This window comes from Macaca nemestrina, chromosome 12 (assembly GCF_043159975.1).
Source record: "Macaca nemestrina isolate mMacNem1 chromosome 12, mMacNem.hap1, whole genome shotgun sequence".
In the NCBI taxonomy this organism is placed as follows: domain Eukaryota; kingdom Metazoa; phylum Chordata; class Mammalia; order Primates; family Cercopithecidae; genus Macaca; species Macaca nemestrina.
In genome coordinates this window covers 94,734,576-94,757,023 of record NC_092136.1, presented here as the reverse complement: position 1 = coordinate 94,757,023, position 22,448 = coordinate 94,734,576, and the positions used below count along the sequence as shown (strand labels likewise).

The 22,448-nt window shown below is 45.8% G+C and overlaps 1 protein-coding gene across 8 annotated transcripts in view; it reads right to left on the bottom strand.

Annotated features, from left to right (window-relative positions):
• Positions 1-1,401: 1,401 nt before the first annotated feature.
• Positions 1,402-22,448, bottom strand: part of LOC105484332 (angiomotin like 1) — a 172,596-nt gene continuing 151,549 nt past the window's right edge. For all 8 annotated transcript variants that reach the window (XM_071075475.1, XM_071075477.1, XM_071075478.1 and 5 more), the window contains 6 exons: positions 22,255-22,404; positions 16,612-16,802; positions 11,488-11,613; positions 10,176-10,402; positions 6,960-7,235; positions 1,402-5,862 (listed from right to left, as the gene is read on the bottom strand). In XM_071075475.1, the coding sequence (XP_070931576.1) occupies positions 5,756-5,862; positions 6,960-7,235; positions 10,176-10,402; positions 11,488-11,613; positions 16,612-16,802; positions 22,255-22,404 (1,077 nt within the window). In that variant the 3' untranslated portion in view covers positions 1,402-5,755. The remainder of the gene's footprint in view (positions 5,863-6,959; positions 7,236-10,175; positions 10,403-11,487; positions 11,614-16,611; positions 16,803-22,254; positions 22,405-22,448) is intronic.

Genomic DNA, 22,448 nt, shown 5'->3' with positions numbered 1-22,448 from the left:
AGGCAGTGTTCTTGGACTCCCCACACTGGTACACAGACCCATCTGGCTGTACGGCCACGTACACCACCCCTTAACACAGACTGGCAAAACGAAGATGCCAAACGTTACAGCCGGATACCAGCGTCTGCTGGGAAGAGCCCGGCACGAGCACGGCACACTGCCACCAAGCACAGCGACACACACACACACAGAGTAGGTGGGAGGGCAGCGGCACTGGGACGGCTGAAACCGGTGCCCACGCTCGCCCTTGTTTCACAGAATTTTACACAATTCTGTAAGTGCTCATGGAGGAGGAGGCTCCCTGTTCCTCCTCAAAAGGAAAAAAACAAAACAAAACAAAACTTTGATTCAAATAAAACCAATGTGGATATATTTGCTTACATTCCGTTTTGTAATAAATACTTACAGGTGTCTCTATGTGAACAGACTCCTAGGCACAATCACATGTAAACACAACACCGGGCATCCAGACTTTGGGAGCTGATATAAGAAAATGCTGTATATGTACTTCAATATAGAGGGAGCAGTATTCTAATTCTGTGAAGAAGCAAAGTTTCATGACAAAGAAACATCCCAGTCACATCGTAACATGACAATAACATGCACTAAAGTAAACACAGTTTTACAGAATACCTACCAGATGTTTATATGAATGATTATGCACTTACGTCTGTAGTGTATGCAGAGATGTGAACACATAGGAGGCATGGCCAGAGAATTGATTTTTAAAATCGGTGTGCTAATGAGGACGGTCCTCCCTTGAAGCGGACACTTTGAGAGGCTCTGAGTCTAAAAACTCATTCCAAGAAATTTCTTAGGAATTTTTTTTAGAGACAAAAATGGTGTAACTTACCTTAATTGCCATCTTTATTCATCCAACTGTGCTATCAAGTACTTGAGATTATTTCCAGAACTTAAATCCATCCTCAAAGGAGGAGGATTTCTCATCTCTAAGGGGAAACCAAAGGAACGTTACAAGCCCCGAAGGCCGTTCTGGTAGAAGAGTTCCCAAGATCTTTTTACTTGGCAGCACTATAGTCAATCAGCACATAGTCTCCCAAAAGACACCTTTTAAGGAGGGCGGGGTGAGATGAAACACTTTGATCTTCTGTATGTTAAGAAAAGAAATTCCCACAAACAACCCTATAGTCATACCTCATATGTATACACTCACTTATACACATGTCTTTATATACCATTAAATTACTAAGTGAGAAAAGGGTATACTACTTAAGAGAAAGAGGAAAAATTGCTCGTTTGTTCCAGGAGAAATTCACTTACTGAAATGCTAACTTTTGCATTTCCCCAGCCGACCAATTTCTGGTAACTTCTTAATTACTTTGCCTATCTCCCATGGAGCCACAAGTCAGAGGCAAACTCATTAAACAATCGTCACATCTAATGAAGACATTTTAAACACTTTAATTACTTAAACAACAAGAAAAGAAACATTTACAAAGCATATACCAAGGCTGTCTCAGGTTTTAGGATGTGGAGAAGCCAGTGGTAGGCTGGATACTCTCTGGCTACTTAAAACCTTACCCATTTAAGAACATTTGTGGGATCCCACTGACCATGGCCATGGTACTCCTTTGCTTAAAAGGAGTGCAAGATCATTCAGGGAACACAGAGAAGCATGCTCCACTTACTCCAGTGTGGACACGGGGCAATACTCTGGTTTTGAAAAACACATCTCTTTGCTCAGCATAACTCCCTGCAGTGAAAACATGAGCCCCCTGCCTCAAAAGCTCTGATTATCCAATCTATTATCCACTGCTTTGTAGGTCCCCAGCCTCACCTGAGGTCTGTTTCCCTAAGTCTCTGGGACTCAGGCCAGTGGGGAGGAAGAATTTCCCACTCTCTCAGCACCTGGCATGAAGGTGCTGCAGCCACCGCATCATGAGAGTGCACACCCAGGTGAGAACAAACAAGAGGAATGACTGGCTGCTCTGCACGGGGCATTCTGAGCACCTCCTTCCTGAAGCACTGAATTCTGTGTTCTGGGTTCAGAACTAATTTGGTGCAACTGTTTTGGTATCCATGCCAAGCCTTGTGGAGTCAAACTCATACATGAGTGCCAAAGAGCAACCCCAGAGGACTGCACCCAGAAGGGCTCCCATTGCCTGCTCTCCCAACCAAAGCCTGAGGGGGGCCAAGGCAGCCCTGCCCTGCGTGCATGGTTAGAACATGCCGAACTCCACAGTGCCACTGGCTGCCAGCCTCTGGGAGGCAGAGAAAGTGCTGAGAGAAGAAAATGCTAAGAAAGGGTTCTGCACATGCTCTGAAAGTTTTGGAAAATAATGTGTTTTTCCTGGCAGCATAGCTATATGGACTTGCAGACAGGAATAGTTCTTAGGTACAGAGGCATCTACTTAGTGAAACTCTGGCGTCAGAGACCTGACTCCAACTTCTTCAATTCCATATACTCTCCTGGCAGCACACAGAAACTGCCAGACAACACAGTCAAGGGTGAAGCAGAACAATGCTGGAATACCTTCCTGTGAAGCCGGAGCCTCTCCCCTTCACCCTGAGACAGGACCCTCAAGTTCTATAATCAGGCTCCACTGGGAATGTTTGAAGTCCAGGTCTCTGCAAAGTGCAGAAGTATCTTTTAGGTATAGTTTAGAGCTGTGCTTTTGGTGGAACACAGTAATTTCCATCTATGCCTGGCATTTATAGGCGATTCTAGGAGTTCTGGGCTTAGTCCTACTTCTTAGGCTCTGAGATGTGTGAGAGCTGTGTGTGTGTGCACCCACGTAGGTACATGTGCACGTGCACATCACAGACAGGGATAGAGACTGCCAAGATGCAGCGCCGCATGTTAGAGGCCGTACAGCCACGGTCTACACGCAGCGCCTCTCCAAACTTTGTTTTAAATCATCCTGGCTTCTCCTGGCTGTGAGATTTCAGGAAGGGACTTAACCTCTCTGAGCCCATTTCCTCATCTGTGAAATCAGAATAATAAACTCACCCCCTGTACTCCAGATGGGTGGAGGACTAATTAAAAGGTACTTGCCACACTGTTTGCATACAGTTGGCGCTAGAAAATATAGTTGCATTATTTTTCTGAAAACCTGTTTGAGATAGTGTGAGCTGCCCAGAACTCAGAGCAGGTGCTCAGTATATGGCCAGACTTCAGGAAAGCTCTAATGATGAAAGTATTTAGTGCCCTGGCTTGGCAGGAAATTTCCCACAGAAGGTGGCATTTTAAAGCTAGAGATCCCGTTCTTAAGGAAGAGTCTTAGTAGGTTAAGAGGAAAAAAATGTTGTCAAAGTCCACAATACAATGCAGTTGAAGCCCTGAAACATGGCCATGTGTCCATTTGTATTCTGACAATGAAAACACTTGGCAGCTCAGGTGGACCTTGAAAAGCAAGCAAGTCTGACACCTGACTAGGGCAATGAGGTGTCTGGGGCATGAAGACCAGGCTTCGGGAGAAACGGCTGGGTATCTCACTCTAACCTGCGTCTAAGGGAGGCAGCCCAAGTTTGGGGTGGCCTAGACCTGATGGTAGGGGCTGGCAGAGCTGACTTACCTTCCTATCTCTAGACATTTTACTTTCTGGTCCATCCCCAACATACACTGGGGTCAAAATGTCCTTAAGAGAGTTAGTTGCCATCTCCTAACCTCATCTCCTATGAAATGTGGTGGGAACAGAGATTAGGAAGGGATCTCTATGCCCTCTCCCCACCCATGTCCATCCTCAGTCCTTTCCTCAATGGATGAGGCCTCCTGTGCCCTCTTCCCACACCCTAGGACATGGGGCGAGCTCAATGCTCAGCCTCTCAGAGTTCCTCAGTTTTCCCATCTGCACAACAGGTACTCCGATGCTCAGTGAGAGACTAGAGGAGGTGATGAGCAAGTGGCACAATGTGCAGTGCCTATGGCAAAGCAGAGTTCCAGAGGGCCAGTTCCCACTCCTCTGTCATACTGGGTGGCACAGAGGCCGGCCAAAGCCACTGATTTCTTCCCTCCCCTCTCCAGCCTACACCTCTTGTCTTCCTTCTATCACCTCAATTTGGGGAGGCTATAACTTCACCAGGGTTACACACCCAAGAACAGTCCTAAAATAAGCTACCCGAGCAATGTTTCCTGAGTAGCACTGTCTTGAGTGTTTCATTTAGAAGGTACTTGGAAAAGGTACCCTCCTTTCTTTCTTCCTCTAAGCAAGCATGAGGAAAGGGAACTGGGAAAACACCAATCCAGCTGACCTGGAGGGACACAAACATCAGGACCCTGCAGGAGCATCTCTCTGATGGCCTGATGAGCTTCTCCTCTTTTCTAATCCAGCATCTCCTAGATTTGTAAAGGAAGCCAGTGTCAGAATAGTTGAATATGCAATGTCACAGCAGAGGTCTAAGGGACCTGCCACCTAACACACGCCTGCCTCTTTTCCATGGCACTTCTGTCTCACTTTGAATAAACTGCTTCAAAACTGAAATCCTGAAAAGCCTGACAACACTGTATATACACTGGCCTGGTAGGTTACAAAAGAAGTTCACAACAGAGGCAAGCTAGTGCCATGGAGGTCTGGGTGCTGATCGAGAGCAAGCAGAGGCGTGCGCAGGGGTGGAAAGAGTGTGAATACGCTCATGAGCCTCAATACAAGAAGGTACATGGGAGCTGGTGGGATTCTGGAAACCACTGAGACAACTGTCTGTAAATTGTCATCTGTTTCCTGGAGTGCTGTCCTAAGTCTTCCCCAACAGAGCAATGGAGTTTGGAAATGTCAAGCTCCTTGCAAGAGAGCCGATGTGAGAGACAAAAAAGCAAGTGCCACGATCTTAATGCAAGATGTCACAGGGACCCATGGAATCTCCTGCCTCCTCAAAGCTTGCTTAGTTCACAGTCAGAATGAGGTTCACAGCTGCAACCCAGCTATGCAAAGGTGAAGCAGCCAGGAAGCGGCACATGGCTTTGTCCTACTGGTCACTATCAAACAAGCAGGAATGATGACAGTTCAGGTACTGCTCTCATAAATCCCATACCTAAGGAATTCTGCTATGTCTTATTAAAAACAAAAACAAATGAAGGAACAACAAAAAATTAAAGACCATAAAGCAGAGACAGAGATGAACTCAGAAGTTAGGATGGATGAGGACTGAGATCATAATCCATCCTGCTTAGACAATACTGCAGAATTCAGAAAAGCTAAGAAGCCCAATCATCTCTTGGAAATCCAAACCAAACAGGTAATTAGGTGAAGACCAGCTTTCATATCCCCCTCGCCCTCCATGCTTCTTCTCACTGCCACACTCACACACACGGGACACCCCACGGTTGGCACAAGTCACACTGCATTATGCCAAGACAGGCTCTCAAGATTTCTTGGAGGCTCTTCTTAAACCAAACATGCTAAGAGGCAAGGAGAATGGGGGTATTCCAAGGAGGATCCACATTTGGGTTTATCTGTTTATAATCAGAGAATGGGGATACACAAGCCCTCCCCAAGAGATACATTTTCTGTACAACGAAAAATTCAATTTCCTATTTCTTAACTTTGTTTGCAAACCTACACGCCTCTTCTCCCTTCCACTATGTGTAATAAAATCCATCGCATTCTCTTCTATCTTCAGTCATGTAGGTCTCCTGTTTTTGTGTTTAACATTTATAAAATGTGTTCTTATGAGTCTGAAATCTTTATCAGTTCAAATCATTCCTGATTTCCCACTACAACCTTCTAGGTCTTTCTTCTTTCTCCGCCACTTTCCTTGTTTGTCAATGCTCCGTTCTGAAATTCCACAGGGATGGCAGTTAGATGAGGACTTCCATCATCTCTCCGTCAGGGAACTCAGGCTTGTGCAGCAAGCTGCTGACCCGGCCTCTGTGGTCAGGCGACTTCCCATGGCCAGGAGAGTTCTCTGCCAAATAGAGGGGAGACATCAGCTGCCCATTCCTCAGGAGGGGCACAGGCTTTCCAGGCTCTCTAAAATGGACCCACGTCCAATACCACTGCACACCCAGGATTCCCACCACAGTGCATGTGAGATGATCCAGCCCACAGCGGGAACACACAGAATGACTGGGCCAGGATTCAGACACAAATACAAACCAGGATGGTGATGGCAAAGGATTCAGAGGGTGAGGATGATAGTGGGACTCTGTACAGGGGCCCCTCACACCCTTTACTCAAAACCATCAGGCGCATATTCTGAGCCAGGCACTTTTTACATGTTCTCTGGCTTACTCGGAAAAGAATTACATCTTTAAAAAGTGACAACATTGTATTTACTTGTCTACTTTGAAAAGTGAAAATAAACAACCCTCTTAGAGGAAACAGTTAACTTAGGCCCCACAGAGGCTGCGCCTCCTCAAAAGAATTCCTGAAAAGGGAGGTCCCTATGACCATGATTAGCACAAGGCCAGGTTTATTCTTACCCAGGACACTTCGGGACTCACTGCAAAGCTCACCTCTCCCAAGCTGTCTTCCCTTAGATATTTTAAGCAGCTCGTTAGTCCTGGCCCAACTGCTGTGTCACAAGTTAACCGACTCTGCAGGTCAATCTACCTTCTCCTTCCATCACAATGTCCTCCACTGAGGCCAGAATCCCTGGCAAGTCAGAGCCCTGAAGGCAACAGTGAACTTGTGCCTTTGATGTACCTGGTACCTAATTCTGGCTCCCAAACATACTAGAGGGCATTCAGTCCCTCAGAGGGTCTGCTGTCACTCCTTCCGGGGAAGGGTTAGTTAAAAAGCATGCACTGCCAGGGCAGTCTCAAGCTCTGCACTCGTTTCAAATAGTAATAAACTAGATGTGTCTATATGCATATTTATTCCCATAATAAGAAAGGGCACACATACATATCCTAAGTGCATTAGGAGAGCCACACTCATAAACATCCCCACAGAGTAAGAGCTAATGGGTGCTCCTGCTTCCTCTCTAGCTCAACAAAAGATTCTCTTAGGCCAGACAGTTCCACAGTTTTCAGGGGCATCAAGGTGGGGTAGCCCACATACCCAGTTTCTCTGCGGTCCCTTTGGCCGCTGGGTGTTTCAGGACAGGGCTGTGAGCAGGGGTCGTGCTCAGCCGGCCGCGGCTGGGGAGGGAGGCCATGCTGGGCCAGAAGAGCTCGGCACTCTTGTCGGTCTGTGTGCTGCTGTCCTTGCTGCCCGTCTTGGCGTGGGCACTGCTGGCTGCCGTCGTGGAGGCTGTGGAGGACAGTGCTGAGCTGGGTGGGGGTGGCAGCAGTGGGGCAGACGCGTGTTCATGGTGCTCCTTCCCCAGCAGCAATCCTGAGGGCAGAGAACAGATTTTTCAACGACATTCTTTTTTTTCCTTTTTTTTTTTTTTTTAAAAATCTAGTCTTGGAGGTCTGTTCCTTGTTGACTGATGACTGCTTCATTCATTCATTCATTGATTCATTCCCCAAGCATTTAATAAACACTTATTACAAGCCTGATAAAAGGCATTTTACTTTTAAGAGAGTTAGTTGCCATCTCCTAACCTCATCTCCTATGAAATGTGGTGGGAACAGAGAGAGAATACTGAGAATACACCAAACACTGAGAGAATAAAAAATGAAAGACCTAGTCCCCTTCCTAAAAAATTGTAGGTTTTTTTTTTTTTTTTTGGAGTGGAGAAGTAGTTGTCAAGTAAACTGATTATAATTTAATATATAAACTGTAGGATACAATTAATCACAGGGTGGTATGGACGAACAGAGAAGTGCCTAATTGCCAGCAGGAGGGATAGGGAGGTTCCTGCAAGGCTTTGTAGAGACCATGCTTGCTGTCCCCAACGTGGCCCAGAAGGGCTGGCCTGAAGCATGGCAGTGTGCTTAAGAAAAGCTTCCCCGGTCCTAGACATGTTCCCATTGGCTTGCTGCTCTTCTGAATAGTTCACAATTCCACCCTACTCCTCGTAATGGATGGATGCTCCCCTACAGGCTTGGGTTCAAAGATAAACATGCTACCTGCACATTTCTGCAGTGGAACTGTAGCCTCCCAGAAGCAGAAAGCCAGCCAGCCAGCCTCCTAGGAAAGGCCACTTAGCCCTCTCCTTACCCCCTTCCCCAAGAGGAGTGAGGCTAGGGTGGGGAAGAGGAGACGCTGGCTATGGAAATGGGAGGCGTGGTGTGCACAGGTGTCCATTTTCCTCAGAGCCTTCCTGGAAAGCTGGGCGGGAGGATAACTTTTTATTTTTAAATACAGCACACCAGAAGGAAAGTGCCAGCACCCTAGAACGCTAGCCTATAGAAAATGTGGTAAGCACAATCAAGTATTTGTCCTCTTATCTGGTTAGATAGCCAGCAATTCATCAAGTCTCCTCGCCAGGGCTGTTTTAAGGGTGCCCATTCAGAACTCAGGGCAGTTCAGTTTGTCGAGAGCAGTGCTTTTCAAAATGCAATGTGCATACCAATGACTTGGCTATATCGTTAAAAGCAAGACCTGATCCAGCAGGCAGGGCCTGGGATTCTGTATTTCTAAGAAGCTCCCCGATGGTGATGGTGCCACTGGCCCACAGACCATGCTGAGCAGCAAAGGCCTTCACCTGTCTTTCCACATCACCTCACTTCATACTGCACGTCCTTCCTGCGAGGCAGGCCTTATCCTGTCTTACAGAGAAGGAAATGGAAGCTCAGAAAAACTAACATCTCACAGCTAAGAAGCAGCAGAAATGGGACTCAAACCCAGCTGTGCCTGACTTGGAGTTCAACCTACGTTCTTTCCACTTCATCGCCCAGCCTGTGGAAACTCCAGAGTCTGCAGGATGTCCTCGTAGGGAGTGACAGGTTGAGTAAGTCACTAGCCAGCTATAGCTCCTGGGAGCCCCTGGGCAATTGGGAAGGTATATGCTGTCACCTCCACCTCCTTCCAGAGCCCATCAGGCAAGCAATGGTGACAACATGTGGGGAACTGCACAGTCACTTATGAACCTGCCTCAGCCCCTGGGAGAGTCCCTCCCTGTGTTTGTGACATGTGGACACCAATGACAACAACGAGGAGGAATATCAATGCAGGAAACACAGCAGCTCTTCCTTTAGACAAGTCCTCCGGCTCCCAGGCCTGGTTTAGACATGCCACGTCCTAGGGGATACAGGCACAGACACCAGAGATGCCTGCCTGGCTGCATGTCACAAACAGGGGACTCCCAGGGAGGTTTCTACCAGAGCTGAGCAAATTTTCAAACTCCTTGACCAGGCCTGTCTCAGCATTGCCTCCTGGCTCTCTTGCTGGGCTGGGAGCTCAATGTCCTTGGGACAGTCTTTGATGATCTCAGCTGCCGTACACACGTCTTCTTTGAAGCGTATTTCCTTTGGGGGCAGGGGCTGCTGAAGCTACCAGTGGAGGAACTTCAAACAGAGATTCTGGCTGGGAGCCTTTGATCCCCCCAACTCTCTCGGGTTCATATAGAAGCTCTTATCCCCTCTGGCCCAGAGCAGCCCATCTCCTCTGGGGTCCTATGCTAAGGACAACTGGCTCTCAGCTGCACAGAGAAACGAAAACATGATCTGATGTGGGGAAATGCATCAAAGAAGGGCCAGACCCCTGGAGAGGCCAGAGTGCAGGGAAAGGGTATGGAGGACCTGTGTGTGGGCACGCCGCCTGCTTCCCCTCCAGCTTGGCTAACCCAGCCAGCCAACAAGCCCACCTGCCCCCAGGAAACCTACTCCTGGCTAAGACCACACTTAGAGAATGTTCCTCAAAATTCTGCCCATGCAACAATACAGCAAAAACTTATCACCCCCACCTTATGCGAGACAGCACTTCTTCCAATGTCCTCTCCCCATTATCCCATTCTTCCCTCCCATGCCCCATGGGGTAAAGCAGGCAGACAATGTCCTCCCTTTCTAGACATGGAAGCAGAGGTGGAGCCGTCATACAACTGGTCTAGAGCACAGCCAAGTTCAGAGGTGTGATGTCTCTAGGCTTTTCCATGACAGCCTTTTGTGTTACAAGGGTCACCTCAACTTATAACAATAGATAATTATGATCTGAGTCAACCCATGGCTAAGAGCTACTCCAGTGGTGCAGTCTTTAGAATGTACACAGTGCTTCCACATATCTCACTGAATTTCTATAACTGAAGTATGATTGATTTCCCTCCCCACTTCACAGATGAGTAAACTGAGACCAGGAACTATTCAGGGACATTTCCATGTCCCATGAGTGGCAGAGAAGCTGTCTGATCTTGCTTTTCCAATCATGGCCTGACAGAGGTGTGGGGCCCACCTATGCTCCCCTTCCAGGTCTTCTCTTCCTTCTTTTCCTCGGCCAGCTGGCTGCTGGTAAGAGAGGTCTGGCGAGAGTGTGTCCCAGTAGCTGCTGCTATGGATGGAACGGAGCGGGCAGGACGTAGGCTGGAGGAGTCTGTCTTCCCAGCATCTTTACGAGATCGCTGCTGCAGGACCTTAATCATAGCATCTTTCTCTATGATTTTGGCATGGAGATTTTTAATACTGTAAAACAAAACAAAACAGTCTTCATAAAAAGCTACTTGGCTAGAAAAACTTGAAACATTTATCTCAGGCTGTCCCAAGGACTTTAATTGTAATTTAGGGATAGAGGATGAAGCACAGTACGAGTCTTCAAATGTTGGTAATCTCCAAATTGTTAAGACAGGTCTTTGGTCATAGGTCAAAAGAGTACACCCTTCTCTGGCACCTTGGGAGACCGGGACTTCAGGGAGGTACGGTTAGAATGACTGGCCACATTCCTGGACCGAAGTGGGCTGGGGACCATATTTAGAGGGTCTAGCATTGGCGGCGGGGGCTGGGGGCAGGTAGGGGATAGGGAAGCATAAAAACTCTAAAGCCTCAAACAGGGTGAGCTTTCAACTAAAGTCAATTTCTCTATTTTCTAAGAAAAAAGAACCAAGATGAACAGGTCCTCTGGTAGAAGACGATTTTTCTGGAAGAATGCTGAGTTATTTTCACAACTTTGATAGTAACTCACTGAGCCTGTCTATCAATGGCTCAACTACTCAGCCCTATTTTCACATCTGCAAAATAAGAGGCCTAGGGCTCCCAGGGTTCCACAAGCCCTCAGGTAGTGAAGTGGGACAGGCTAATTTTATTATGTCAAAAAGTCTGCTGGAAATTTTGTATAGCCCATCAGAAGAGTGCATTAGCTAAATATGTTCTTTATTTTGGACTGGAATATATAAATTCTGGCTCAAAAACTCTGAACCTTTGGAATATAATGTTTCCCCTTTTCAGCTCATAATGTCACAGACACCAAGAAATAACACAGACATCTAAATTCTTCTGTCACTAGACTCAGCCTGCATCTTAAAACCTGCAGGTGACATGCAATTTCCCCCAGACAACTCTGGCACCAGACCCATTGCTGAGTGGAACCACGTGCTTAGGTTGGAACCTTTTCCTTCTCTCCATGGCACGGCAGGGGGGAGGAGAGTTTTTGGAGACCTCATGTTCACAGCCTTTCAGCACATGACAGAGAAGCAATCTGTTCTGGAAGGCCTGGAGTGTGAATGCAAACATGGGCTGGCAGGTCCCACGTGCCACACATAGCCGTCCCTTACGTGTATTCCATGTCCTGACACCTTCTGTTGGCCTGCACCACCTCCTCCTCCTCTTGCCAGATGTGGGCCTCCAGAGAGCTCTCTCCGTAGCTGCCATTCCGTGAGTGGTTGATGATTGTGGTGTCCCTGGCAACACAAGGATATGTGTTTGATCATGGGAAACCTTCTTGCTTTGTCTCAATGCAAACAGACACAGAACGGAGAGGCTGGTGTTCATGCTGGAACAGAGATCAGCTCTGCATCTCCCACTGGCCCATGAAGGCCTTCCCTCCCAATTTCCTCAGCTCAGTTATCAATCTCATCTGATGCCCATACAGAGAAAGGTGTAAATGCTTGTGGAGAGGTGACCACAGGGTGCTGTGCTAAAACTCCACAAATTCTTTCACCCACTTTTCCTCTCCTGAATTCTGTCCAATTCTCTTCCTAAACTAGATAGAATTAAGCAGTATCTAAGGAAAACAAAAAAAATTCAAAAATCAAGTCCCCTCTGCCCTGTGACTACATTATGTATTTAACTACATGGCATGTTATGAATATGTAAAACGGGCACCTAGAGATTTAATCTACTAACATATAGACTCTATTATTATTATTATTATTATTATTATATTTGTTGGTATTTCCATGGTTGTACTTTTTCATGCTTGTCCTATGCCTCACCTTTCCCATCAGAGTTTAGGTTTTATTTCTGTTTATCGCCCATATAGCATAGAATGCCTACTTCAGTATTTTACAGTAAAATGGGGGCTCAGTAAATACTTAAAACTGAGACTGGTCCTCTCAGAGAGTGAGGCTCCAAGCTGAGGTCTTCGTTCATGTTGTATTCTGTCTCACTTCTTGTTTTATGGGCCCTGCCTGGGATGCAGGTCAGGACAAGGTAATAGGCATCCCAGGGCCCAGGGCAGAAAGATGAAGGCAGACACTGTCCTTGACAAGTTCAGGTGAGGTGGGTGCAGTGAGGGCAAGGGCAGACACAAGTAAATTAAGAAGCAGTTTCACTGCAAGCATCTGTCTGACTATAAACAACCAGTCACAGATAACTATTCCTGCCACTGGTTTTGACAATTGCTGCTAACTAACAATGATTAGTAAAAATAAGATCACTGCGTCATCTAAGTGATATATCTCAAGATGAAAGGCACAATAATGGCTCTGACTACATGAGTACCTAATTAGTAAGACATAATGTAGCCAAGTATTTCACATCTTTTTAACTTCATGTTCCAATGTACAATCATACTGAAAAACTTTTTTTTTTTTTTTTTTTGAGGTGGAGTTTTATTCTTGTTGCCCAGACTAGAGTGCAGTGGCACGATCTCAGCTCACTGCAACCTCCGCCTCCTGAGTTCAAGCGATTCTCCTGTCTCAGTCATCCAAGTAGCTGGGATTACAGACATGCATCACCACATCTGGCTAATTTTGTATTTTTAGTAGAGACGGGGTTTCACCATGTTGGTCAGGCTGGTCTCAAACTCCTGACCTCAGGTGATTCAACTGCCTTGGCTTACCAGAGTGCTGGGATTACAGATGTGAGCCACCGTGACCGGCCTGAAAACTTTAAAGCTTTTTTTTTTTTTTTTTTTAACAGAATAGCCCCAAACAGAAAAATTGAGGCCCCTTTAATGACAGCTATCAGCTTCACACAGGGACTGGGTAGGGCATGGTACACATGGTCTCTCATTTAGTTCTCCCAACTTGTGCACGAAGTATTATTATCCTCAATTTCTAGATGAAGAAACCAGGGTTAGGTGACATTGCCAAGAATACTCAGTTAGTGAATAGTGAAAATTGATTCTAACTCAGGTATTTATGACTCCAAAGTCCATGCCCCTAACCATCACTCTATACTCCTGCAAGTTTCGTATGTCTTTAAGAATAAGGTCTCAGCAAAGATGAGTAAAGATAAAAACAAACCAGAGGGCATATGTGAGAATGTGGCTCAGAAAAGTGCAAAGTGTCATTGAAAATACACTAAAGGCCAAGTGATGTAGAAAGCAAACAAAATGCTTTAAACATATTTGTAAAATTATAAATTCACACTATGGTGCACAAAATCATCAATATAGAAATTAGTGGCTAGAAACATTTTCAACAAATTTACTTTTGGAGACTCTACATGGAGCTGGAAACGAATCTAAAAATTCATGTTTACATTGCCAAGTAAGGATAGCAAACACAATTAGATAAAAACAACTTTAGACAGTAAACATATAAAACTCTGAAAGAAATATTACATTGCTTTGAAATTTTAAAAAATTTTCAAAACCTTCTGCACACATACAAGATAAGCTGACTCTCTAAAAATTCTGACCAACAGCATCAAGAGGCGTAAAGATGGGAAAACCAGTTGGTGTACATAAGTTATTTTCTTTGTTTAAAAATCATTGCTTACAAATATAAAGTATGCATCTGTAGTTGAAAAGTCACAAAACTAATGGCTGGAAATAGTCATTTTTACCAATTTGTCTGTGGCCATTTAGCACCTGCACCTAGTCAATAAGAGCTCAAAATGTGTACTTTTCTCAAAAACGCTTCATTTTCCTTTTTTCTCTTACTGAAAGGAAAAAAGCAACACTGAAATGACAGAGGTGTTCTTTGAAAAGAACATTAAGATTGGGGCTAACTATCTGATTGGTTCTCTGAACCTATTCCCCCACCCAGAAGGGGCAGTCTGAAATGGGGAGGGTAGTTGCTCACAGAATTATTAGATGCTTAATAAATATGTATAAAAGCAAAGAAGGCGGGGTGATGGGGATGGAAAGGGGCTCCCTCTACCCATCCAAGGCTTCAAATAAGGCAGAGAAGGGGAACAGTGGGACTGGGTAAATCCCACAGAACTCCTGCTCTCTGGGGTAAGAGTAATTTCCCCTTGCACAAAGGATAAGAATAAGGCTGGGCCTAGAATCCTGTGAGCGGGTGATTGTGATTGGGTCTGTGGTTTCTACTCGCCCCCCACCCTCCCTCCTCTGCCCACTACAGGGTTTATGCTTTGGACCCATTCATTACCCTACTCCTGATTTTTACTTTCTAGTCCCATTCATACTCTCAGGGCCCAGGATCCCAAACAGACATCTAACGCAATAAACCCACAGATGAAACAACAATGACACGTGGAAGCCCCTGTGTCATTTCTCCAAGGTCACACATTGACACTGCTACTGGGGCTTCAGTGTTCTCAGCCAGAGCAATGTGGTCAGGTTGCCTGCTCTCATCATTGATATTTCACATGTGATGTAAGTGACACTCAGAAGGGCTTGTCCTGGATCACACACGCACAGTCAGGAAGGGAGGGAGAAGCCCTGAGCGCAGATGTCCTGCCTCCCTGTGCAGCGTTCTTTCCATTACAATCACAGGGAGGAAGGAAACTCCCAGGGCAACCGCGCATAGCAGTGCACCAGACCACACATGTCTAAGAAGGCCAGGTCCCTTTGTGACTTTGTGATGACCTGTTCTCTTCCTCGGAATGAGAGAGGAGATTGAGTTATTAGCTTAGAAAACAAAAAGCTGAAAAAAAAAAAAAAACATTTCAGTTATGTAAAAATCAGCCAATGTTTCAAAAGGCTTCCCTGTGCCCATCCATATACTGCAAGGGCTGAACTGGAGGCTGCAACTTCCCTCCAGCTCTCAACTCAGTACCCCGGAGCTTCACCGCACCGTCTCAAGTGTCTATCCCTACTCCCAAAGTCTCACTCTCATAGATACTGCGGGTTGCTTCCCATCAAAGTGTAGACACACATAAACAACGTGGAAGCACAGAAAAATGATTCCCAAACGGGCATTTTCCACATGGGTCTGTAGGTCTTTCTCGGTGCAAGTGTGCTGCGGCGCCCACTGCAGACACTAACGCCCGAATGGTGGCACTGCTTTCTCCAATTCCTGGAGCTAACATCTGAGCACACTACTGGGGATTCTCCCCTACTTCAGTAATGAGCCTGACAGCCAGTGATTAACTTCAAGAGTATCCCCTCTCCACCCCAACAGGCCTTCTCGTAGTCATTAAAAATATAGTAATCCATCCCAAGGCAATGTGGCTTTTACTCCTTTCTCGGTTCACGTCCTGTCATCCAAATAGCACCATAGCCCTTATTTATTAAGAAGTCCCATTTTCTGGATGCTCCTTTGAAATTTGAGGATCCTTTCCACATAAATGACCCTAAATTTTGATGAATTCCAAACAACTTTAAGTTAAATGCCCAATATAACTTATGGGCAGAAAGCAAACTGGCTGGGAGGCAGTGAGGGGCTGGATTGGTCCCCTGCACAGCCACCCACGTGTGTGCAGCGACTATGCATGCAGCTGAGATCCAGTGGCCAAAGGCGAAGAGTGCCTTGCTCACTCTGACAACAGTATGTTTTAACAGAACATTTAGGAGCTTTTTTTGTGAATTACTGCACACTTTGAGCTGGTTTATAAAGACAGAATAAGTTGTGCACCTACAAAAAGAAGTAAGGCAACTGAGGTAAAAACTGACAGTAGCAGAAAAGAATTTCAAACTATATAAAATCAGTTTTCAAGCCAGGCAGATCTCCATTTGACACACGGCCCACCACCCACTACCAGTGTGATTAGGAGTCAACCACTGTACCTCTCTAAGCCTCATTTTCTTTGCTTGTAAAATAAAGATGATAATAATATACCTGCTCTCAGGGCTGCTATGAGGATTATCTATTCTTCTAGTTTGGCCCATGATATAAATCCAGCATTAAAAAGTGCCTTAAATATACTTTCACAACATCATTCTTGGTGATTGCACAGTATTCCACTGTGTGATGTACTTTAAATTATTAAATGAACCTCCTCTTGTTGAAATCTAGGCTGTGTTAAATGTATTGATATTTTCAACAACACTGAGATTAACTCTTTAGACATCCATCTTCAGGCACTTATATGATTTTTAAAAGATAAATGTCTAGAACTAGAATTGTGGACTCAAAGGGAAAATATATATTGCCAAATTACCCTCTAGAAATGTTATACCACTTTGCTCTCCAACTAGCACTATAACCACTTAAAAATAATTTTTAGCTGACCTCACTCCCTAGGATGGGTCTTGGACCTCTCTGGATAGCCTGTTTGTTTTGCTTTGATTGCTTTTACGACCACCAGAGTTCCACTGGTCTCACCTCTCAGCTGCTGCGGTGGCCGCAGCATTCATAGCAAAGTGTCGGATGGTGCTCTCCTCCAGGTACTTCTGCTCCCACTTCGTCATGTCGGCCTCCAGGGCCAGGATCCGTTCCTCCTTCTCCCGCACAAGTTCTAGGAGGGCTGGGGCATTGTATTCCGGCACGTTGGCTGGCTGGCCATTTCCATGTTTCTGAAGGAGTAGAAAAAAACATCTTGATGCTCAAAACCACATCAATGCTGTCTACACAACTGCCCATACAGAACAGATGAAGTTCCCCAGATCCTGCAGCAATTCACACACCATGCTACTTCACCTCCAAATTCCTCTATTGTAGTTAATTCTCATGGTGCTCTGCAAAACAGACAATATTATCCCAGTTTTACAAATGAGAAATGAAGTTTCTGAGGGATTACATTAATGATGCAATGTCCCTCAGCTAATCAGTAGTAGGGTCAGGATTCAAACCTGGGTCTATCTCTGCAGGTCAAGGCCTCTGCATGACAAGAAGTGGCTTGTCAAATGGCATGCAGTTAATTACACCAAAAGCAAGAATAGGAATTAAGTCTTGGCCTCCTGGTCTAGGGTACTTTCTCCAGAATTCCACAGAGTGATTCCAGCTGTTTGTTTCCCCTGAGGCTGGCGGGGGAAATGGAAGGCAAAGGAAGTGAGAGATGCCCTAACTTGCATGCTGCCTAACTGCAATGCTGGGAAAGGAGGTATTCATACCTGCCCCACTCAGAGGCCTGAGAATGAGAATCAAACTAGATAATGCATATGAAAGCAGAAGACCTCTAGCATAAGGCAAGCTCATTTTTCAGTCTTTTCTTTTCATCTGTGTCAATAAGAGAAAATAAAGCCATTTTCTGGATTGCTTACAAACTGAGGATGTTCATACTTCAGAATCTTTTTCCTTTAATTAGGTACGCTATTTCCTCTAAAGAGCATGACACAGAAGAAGTTGGCGTTCTGAGAAAGTGCTGCCTTCAGAGCAGCAGCAGAGAGAGGTCATCTCGGGGTCTCAGGGTTAGGGGCCCAGTCAGAGTGCGGACCAGGCTCCCTAGTACTCCAGGGAGAATGATTTCATCCCAGCTAGTCTATATCCTGGGGTACACATTCCCCTCATGTTTTCCAGTGATTGCAAATTTTAAACGCAGAGCTGGGTGCAAGATGAGAGGCATGTGAATGCTTTACCCAGAGCCACATAATCCCCTAGATTAAGAAAACGACTGGGGAATTACCCAGAGCAACAGCTGGGCAGTCGAGCTGTACTGATGGAATCTAATCGTATCAGAGAGGAAAAAAGAAATGGGTCTATGGATTTTTTGTAAACCAAATTTTGTTTTTATTTGATTTTTTTTAAAGCTACAAATATAAATTACTCTAGGAAGTGGTATCTTGCCAGTGACCAACATTTTAAGTAGGAACACAGCAGAAGGGCACACCTATCCTCACCTGACCTGTGCAGGAAGGGCACTGACTCCATCTGGCTAGGCACCTAGCCTCAGGCAGGAGAACAAATGAACCAGTCCAGTGAGATGAGACACTCCCTTATTTTTAGAAACTTTCCAAGAAAAATCTCCCATGGCCTCACTAAGCTGCCATCTATGCTTGTCAGTTTCTATCTAAATCCCTTCTGTTACCATCTCAGCTGGCTTATTTTTGCAGAATCCTCTTAACCTCACATGAGATCATGACAACTCTCCATAGCCCCCCCTAATTCATGTCATTAAGAGTTATTTACATAAATGCATGAATGTCAACATTCAAGGGTACAGAGCTAGCATGGTCTAATGGGTAAATGTGCTACCGAGAAAAACAGATTGATGGTCAGGTGGGCCAGCTTCTGCCGCCCATTCAGTCAGCTAGATGGCAAGTATTGACTGAGCATGTACCATGCGCCAGGGATGCAACAGTGAACACTACAGATTAAGTCTTCGCCCTCAATGTGTTCACGTGGGAAGAATGTCCTCGTTAGCTACATGACCTTGGGCTGGTCCCTTTAACTTCCCTGTGCCTCATTTCCCTTTTAAAGAACATTCTTCAAGAACCTTCTCTCTTCTTTCTCATAGGACTACTGTGGAAGTAAGATGTGAAAATTAATTTGAGCTCTTTGTAAAAGAGATAAAATTGTGAGTTCTTAAAAATGTAAATTCCCCTCTCTCTTTTATCTTTTTTCTCTTTCACTTCCCTCCCAGTTTCTAATGATGCTGAAGCACTATTTGACCTCCCATGGTAGAGGGGCAACTGCTTATAAAACAGGAACTGTTGATTAAGAGCTTTTCTTTCTGCTAGTCCTATTGTCCCAACCTATCTTTCTCTCTCCATCCCCCTTCAGTAAGCCACACTTCTGTTGACTTTGTTCTCAATGAGGCTGGAAAATCTGGGGTAATGGCGGAATTTGGGAGAGGGTACCAACGAATGCCCTAAAACTTCAAATGACTCTGAAGGTAATGATGGCAATGAAAAAACAGCAGTGAGAGTGATTTGCTTTTAATCAATTGCTAAGTGCAAGGCATTCCAATAAGCACTTTGTTCAGATTTTATTTGTAGTTACAAGTGTGAGGTAAGTATAATTTATTTGCCTCACTTTATAGATAAGGAAGTTAAGGTTCAGAAAGATGACTTACTCTAGGCTACTTTTCTGGTGGGAGGCAGGATTCAACTGTGGCTGGTTTAACCCTGGGGCCCATGCTCGGAATCAACACACGATTCCATGCCTCTCTGCTCATCCTCAGTGTACCAGCCCTTCTGGAAAGGTCCAGAAGAAATAATTGGAGCTGACTCGAGGGCTCTGTGTTGTTAGAGGGGGCCAAGTAGACCGGTTCAGCTGTGTCCCGGCATAAGTCAAAGGGCAGAGCCCTTGTCTGGGCTGTTGAATCAACAAGAACTCTAAGCCGCACTTTCAAAAGTCTCTTCAGAATCATGCCCAATGGGAAGTGGTGAGTCCATGTGGTTGGTCTATTGTTCTGTTGAGGGTGGAGATGACCAGGAGCTTTGTGACAGTGGGACCCCAGCATGCTTTCTAAAGCTGTCAGATAACTGCCTTGGACACAGGGATGAAGGAACAGGGTGTGGCGTGGATGGCGGAAGTCTTTCTCGAGGTTGCCTGAGGCTGCTGCCCAAGAACTGGCAGGCACGTTCATGAGTTGCGTGAGGGTGAGTGAGGAGGAGGGGATCAGAGAGGCCCTGGATCCCTTTTCCCGGACAGGCTGAGTTCCTCACATGACCCCATGTTCTCAAGTAGACTCCGAGTCATCCCTGGTGACAGCAGAGCTGCCCCCCAGACCAGCCCACAGTCCCTCAAAATGAGTTTAGACACACTTTGCCCTTTTTACAGTATCTGCCACATGGAACTAGTAAAAACCTCAAGATGTTTCCAGTTGATTTTTTTGTAACAACGTTTTAACCTTTTTTCGGTTATAAGATCATGTATGCTTACTGCGAAAATCAGAAAATAAAGAAGCATTACAGGAAAAAAAGTAAGAAGGCTGAGCATCCCGAACCTGAAAATACAAAACCCAAAACACTTCAGGTCCCAAGCAATTCAGATTAGGGATACTCAACCTCTACTTATCTTTTTAATGAGTATCAAGAGCAACAGGGAAATAATCCCTGAATGTATTTCATATCATAGGAGGCAGATTAATGCTCTCATTAAAACAACAACAACAACAACAACAACAAACTGTAATGTTATTTTTAAAGAGATGCTGAGCATCACAGTTCTGTTTAGAGACTGTCTCCTCCTCTTTGGTCTCATGTCAGCCATACACAGCTGGGGGTCTGCCATCAGCTCCCGAACACACATTCAAAATGAAAGCAGAGTAATTTCCCAAGAGAGCTTCAATTCTGAAATTTCTGTCCCCCACTGGTGCTCCTCAGCCTGTCAGCAGCCTTCATGCACAGCAGGAATGTTGTTTTTGCCTGCCTGAGGAAACCGTGTGGGTGAGCGTGCATGGGTCTGAGTGTGCATACAGCCAACTATCCTCTGTGGCAATTAAGATACTTTTCAATAATTCTAACATTATGTTTCTTCTTGATAAACAACAAGGATAACGGAGGTAAGTCTGGTTTCACAGCACGCAGAAGAGCCAAGGAGAAGTAATCTAACTGTAGGGTGTGGACAGCATATTAACCGGGAAGGAACATTCTTTTTGTGCTCTAAGAACCAAGATGTGCCCATTTGGTCAGCCAAAGAAAGATTCATCAGTATCTATTGTGGGCCAGTGCCATACCTGGAACCAGGGAGAACCCCTGTCCTCAGTTCGGGAAGCGAAGATCTCAGCAACCGAGCAACAGAGAACAGCTGAAGGGTGTAACTCTGTGCCAAAGTATGTGGCACAGTTTGTCTGTATTAGAAGTCCACAGACAGACCCGCCTTTTCTTATGAGCTATCCACCAAGCTAAGACAGTGGGAGGCGGAGGTGGGTTTCTTAGTTTTCTGGGCAATCTCACTAACACCTCCTTCTCCAGCCAAATGCACACACCTAGAGGGAACTGTACGGGCCTGCCCTGCGAGAGGGCTGAGCTGGCCTGAGTGCATGCGCTCAAGTGTTTTCAAGTGTTTTAACCACAACCACTATGCCCTATCCAGTAGATAATTCCATGGGGCCCTGCCTTGCATTTCCCTGGTATCCCAATTTAGAGCACACCCTTCACTAGCTGCATAAAGGCCTCTGCTCATCATGCTGGGTGATGGTGGACAGGCTTGTCTGGGGCCAGGAGCTTTGACCAGTCTTCTTCCTGCTTGCTGTGGTGCAGGTGAACTCCAGGCTGGGCTTTTCATTCTGTGCTAACTCACAGCTGAGTTACAGAGAAGGACAGGCAGCAGGAATAGGAGCTTATGGCCAATATTATTTTCTAGGGATGGTCCTACATCCCTTCCTCTCCTTTACCTCTGAAAACTCACTGATCATCATGTGCTACTAATGTCACCTCTTATTGGCTCTTCCCTTCAACTCCTCCACGAGTTCTCACTGTCACTACACCCTAGGCTGCACCGACAACCTTCAGGCTGGCCTCTGTGACTTTAACATCCACCCTCTGGATGGTCCTCTGACATCAGAGGGCTCTCTCCCGGATCTCTTGCACCATATTTCTCTGCAGCTTAAAAACCTCCCAGTTGTTGGTACTCTGTTGACTATAGGAAAAAAGCCCAGTCTCTCAGCTTGACCAAATGCCCTCCACAAGTAGCCTTAGTCTCCTCACCAGCCACTGCACTGGGCATTCTCCCCTAGCTGCCTGCACCCTGCTGCCCTGGACCTGCCATGTTGTTTCATGGCCCTGTCCTTTACCATATTCTCCCTCTACCTATGATGTTCTTGCCCTCAAATATCCAACAAACTCATCTTTCAATGTCCAGCTCAAATGTCCTCCTCTCTGAAGTCATCTAATGCTGCATTCCCCTCTCCCTAGCCCCAAGCTGGTGACCACTTTCTCTCTGTGAGGACATCTGTCACTCCAGTAAGTGGACTGCTCGCCTTCTCTCCTGGTCGTTGTATGGGTTCACTGAGGACAGGGAGTTCCTGTTTCCCTCTGAATCCTGGGAGCAAGGTGCAGCATCTGGTCCATGGGAGATGTTCCATACATTTGCTGAGTGAACATATCTAATTCTTTCACCAGTCTATGCCCAGTTCCTTACCTGCTGGGTTCTCAGCGCGTCCAGCTCTCTCTCCAGCCAAGTCCGCAGTCTCCGCTCCATCTGCTCTCGCTTCTCACATGCAGACTGCAGCTGGGTCAGGGCCTGCTGCAACTTCTCGACTTTCTCAACATATGCTTGCTTCTCTCGTAACTGAGTGGAGAAGAGTAAAAAAGCACAGAATTTAGACCACTGAT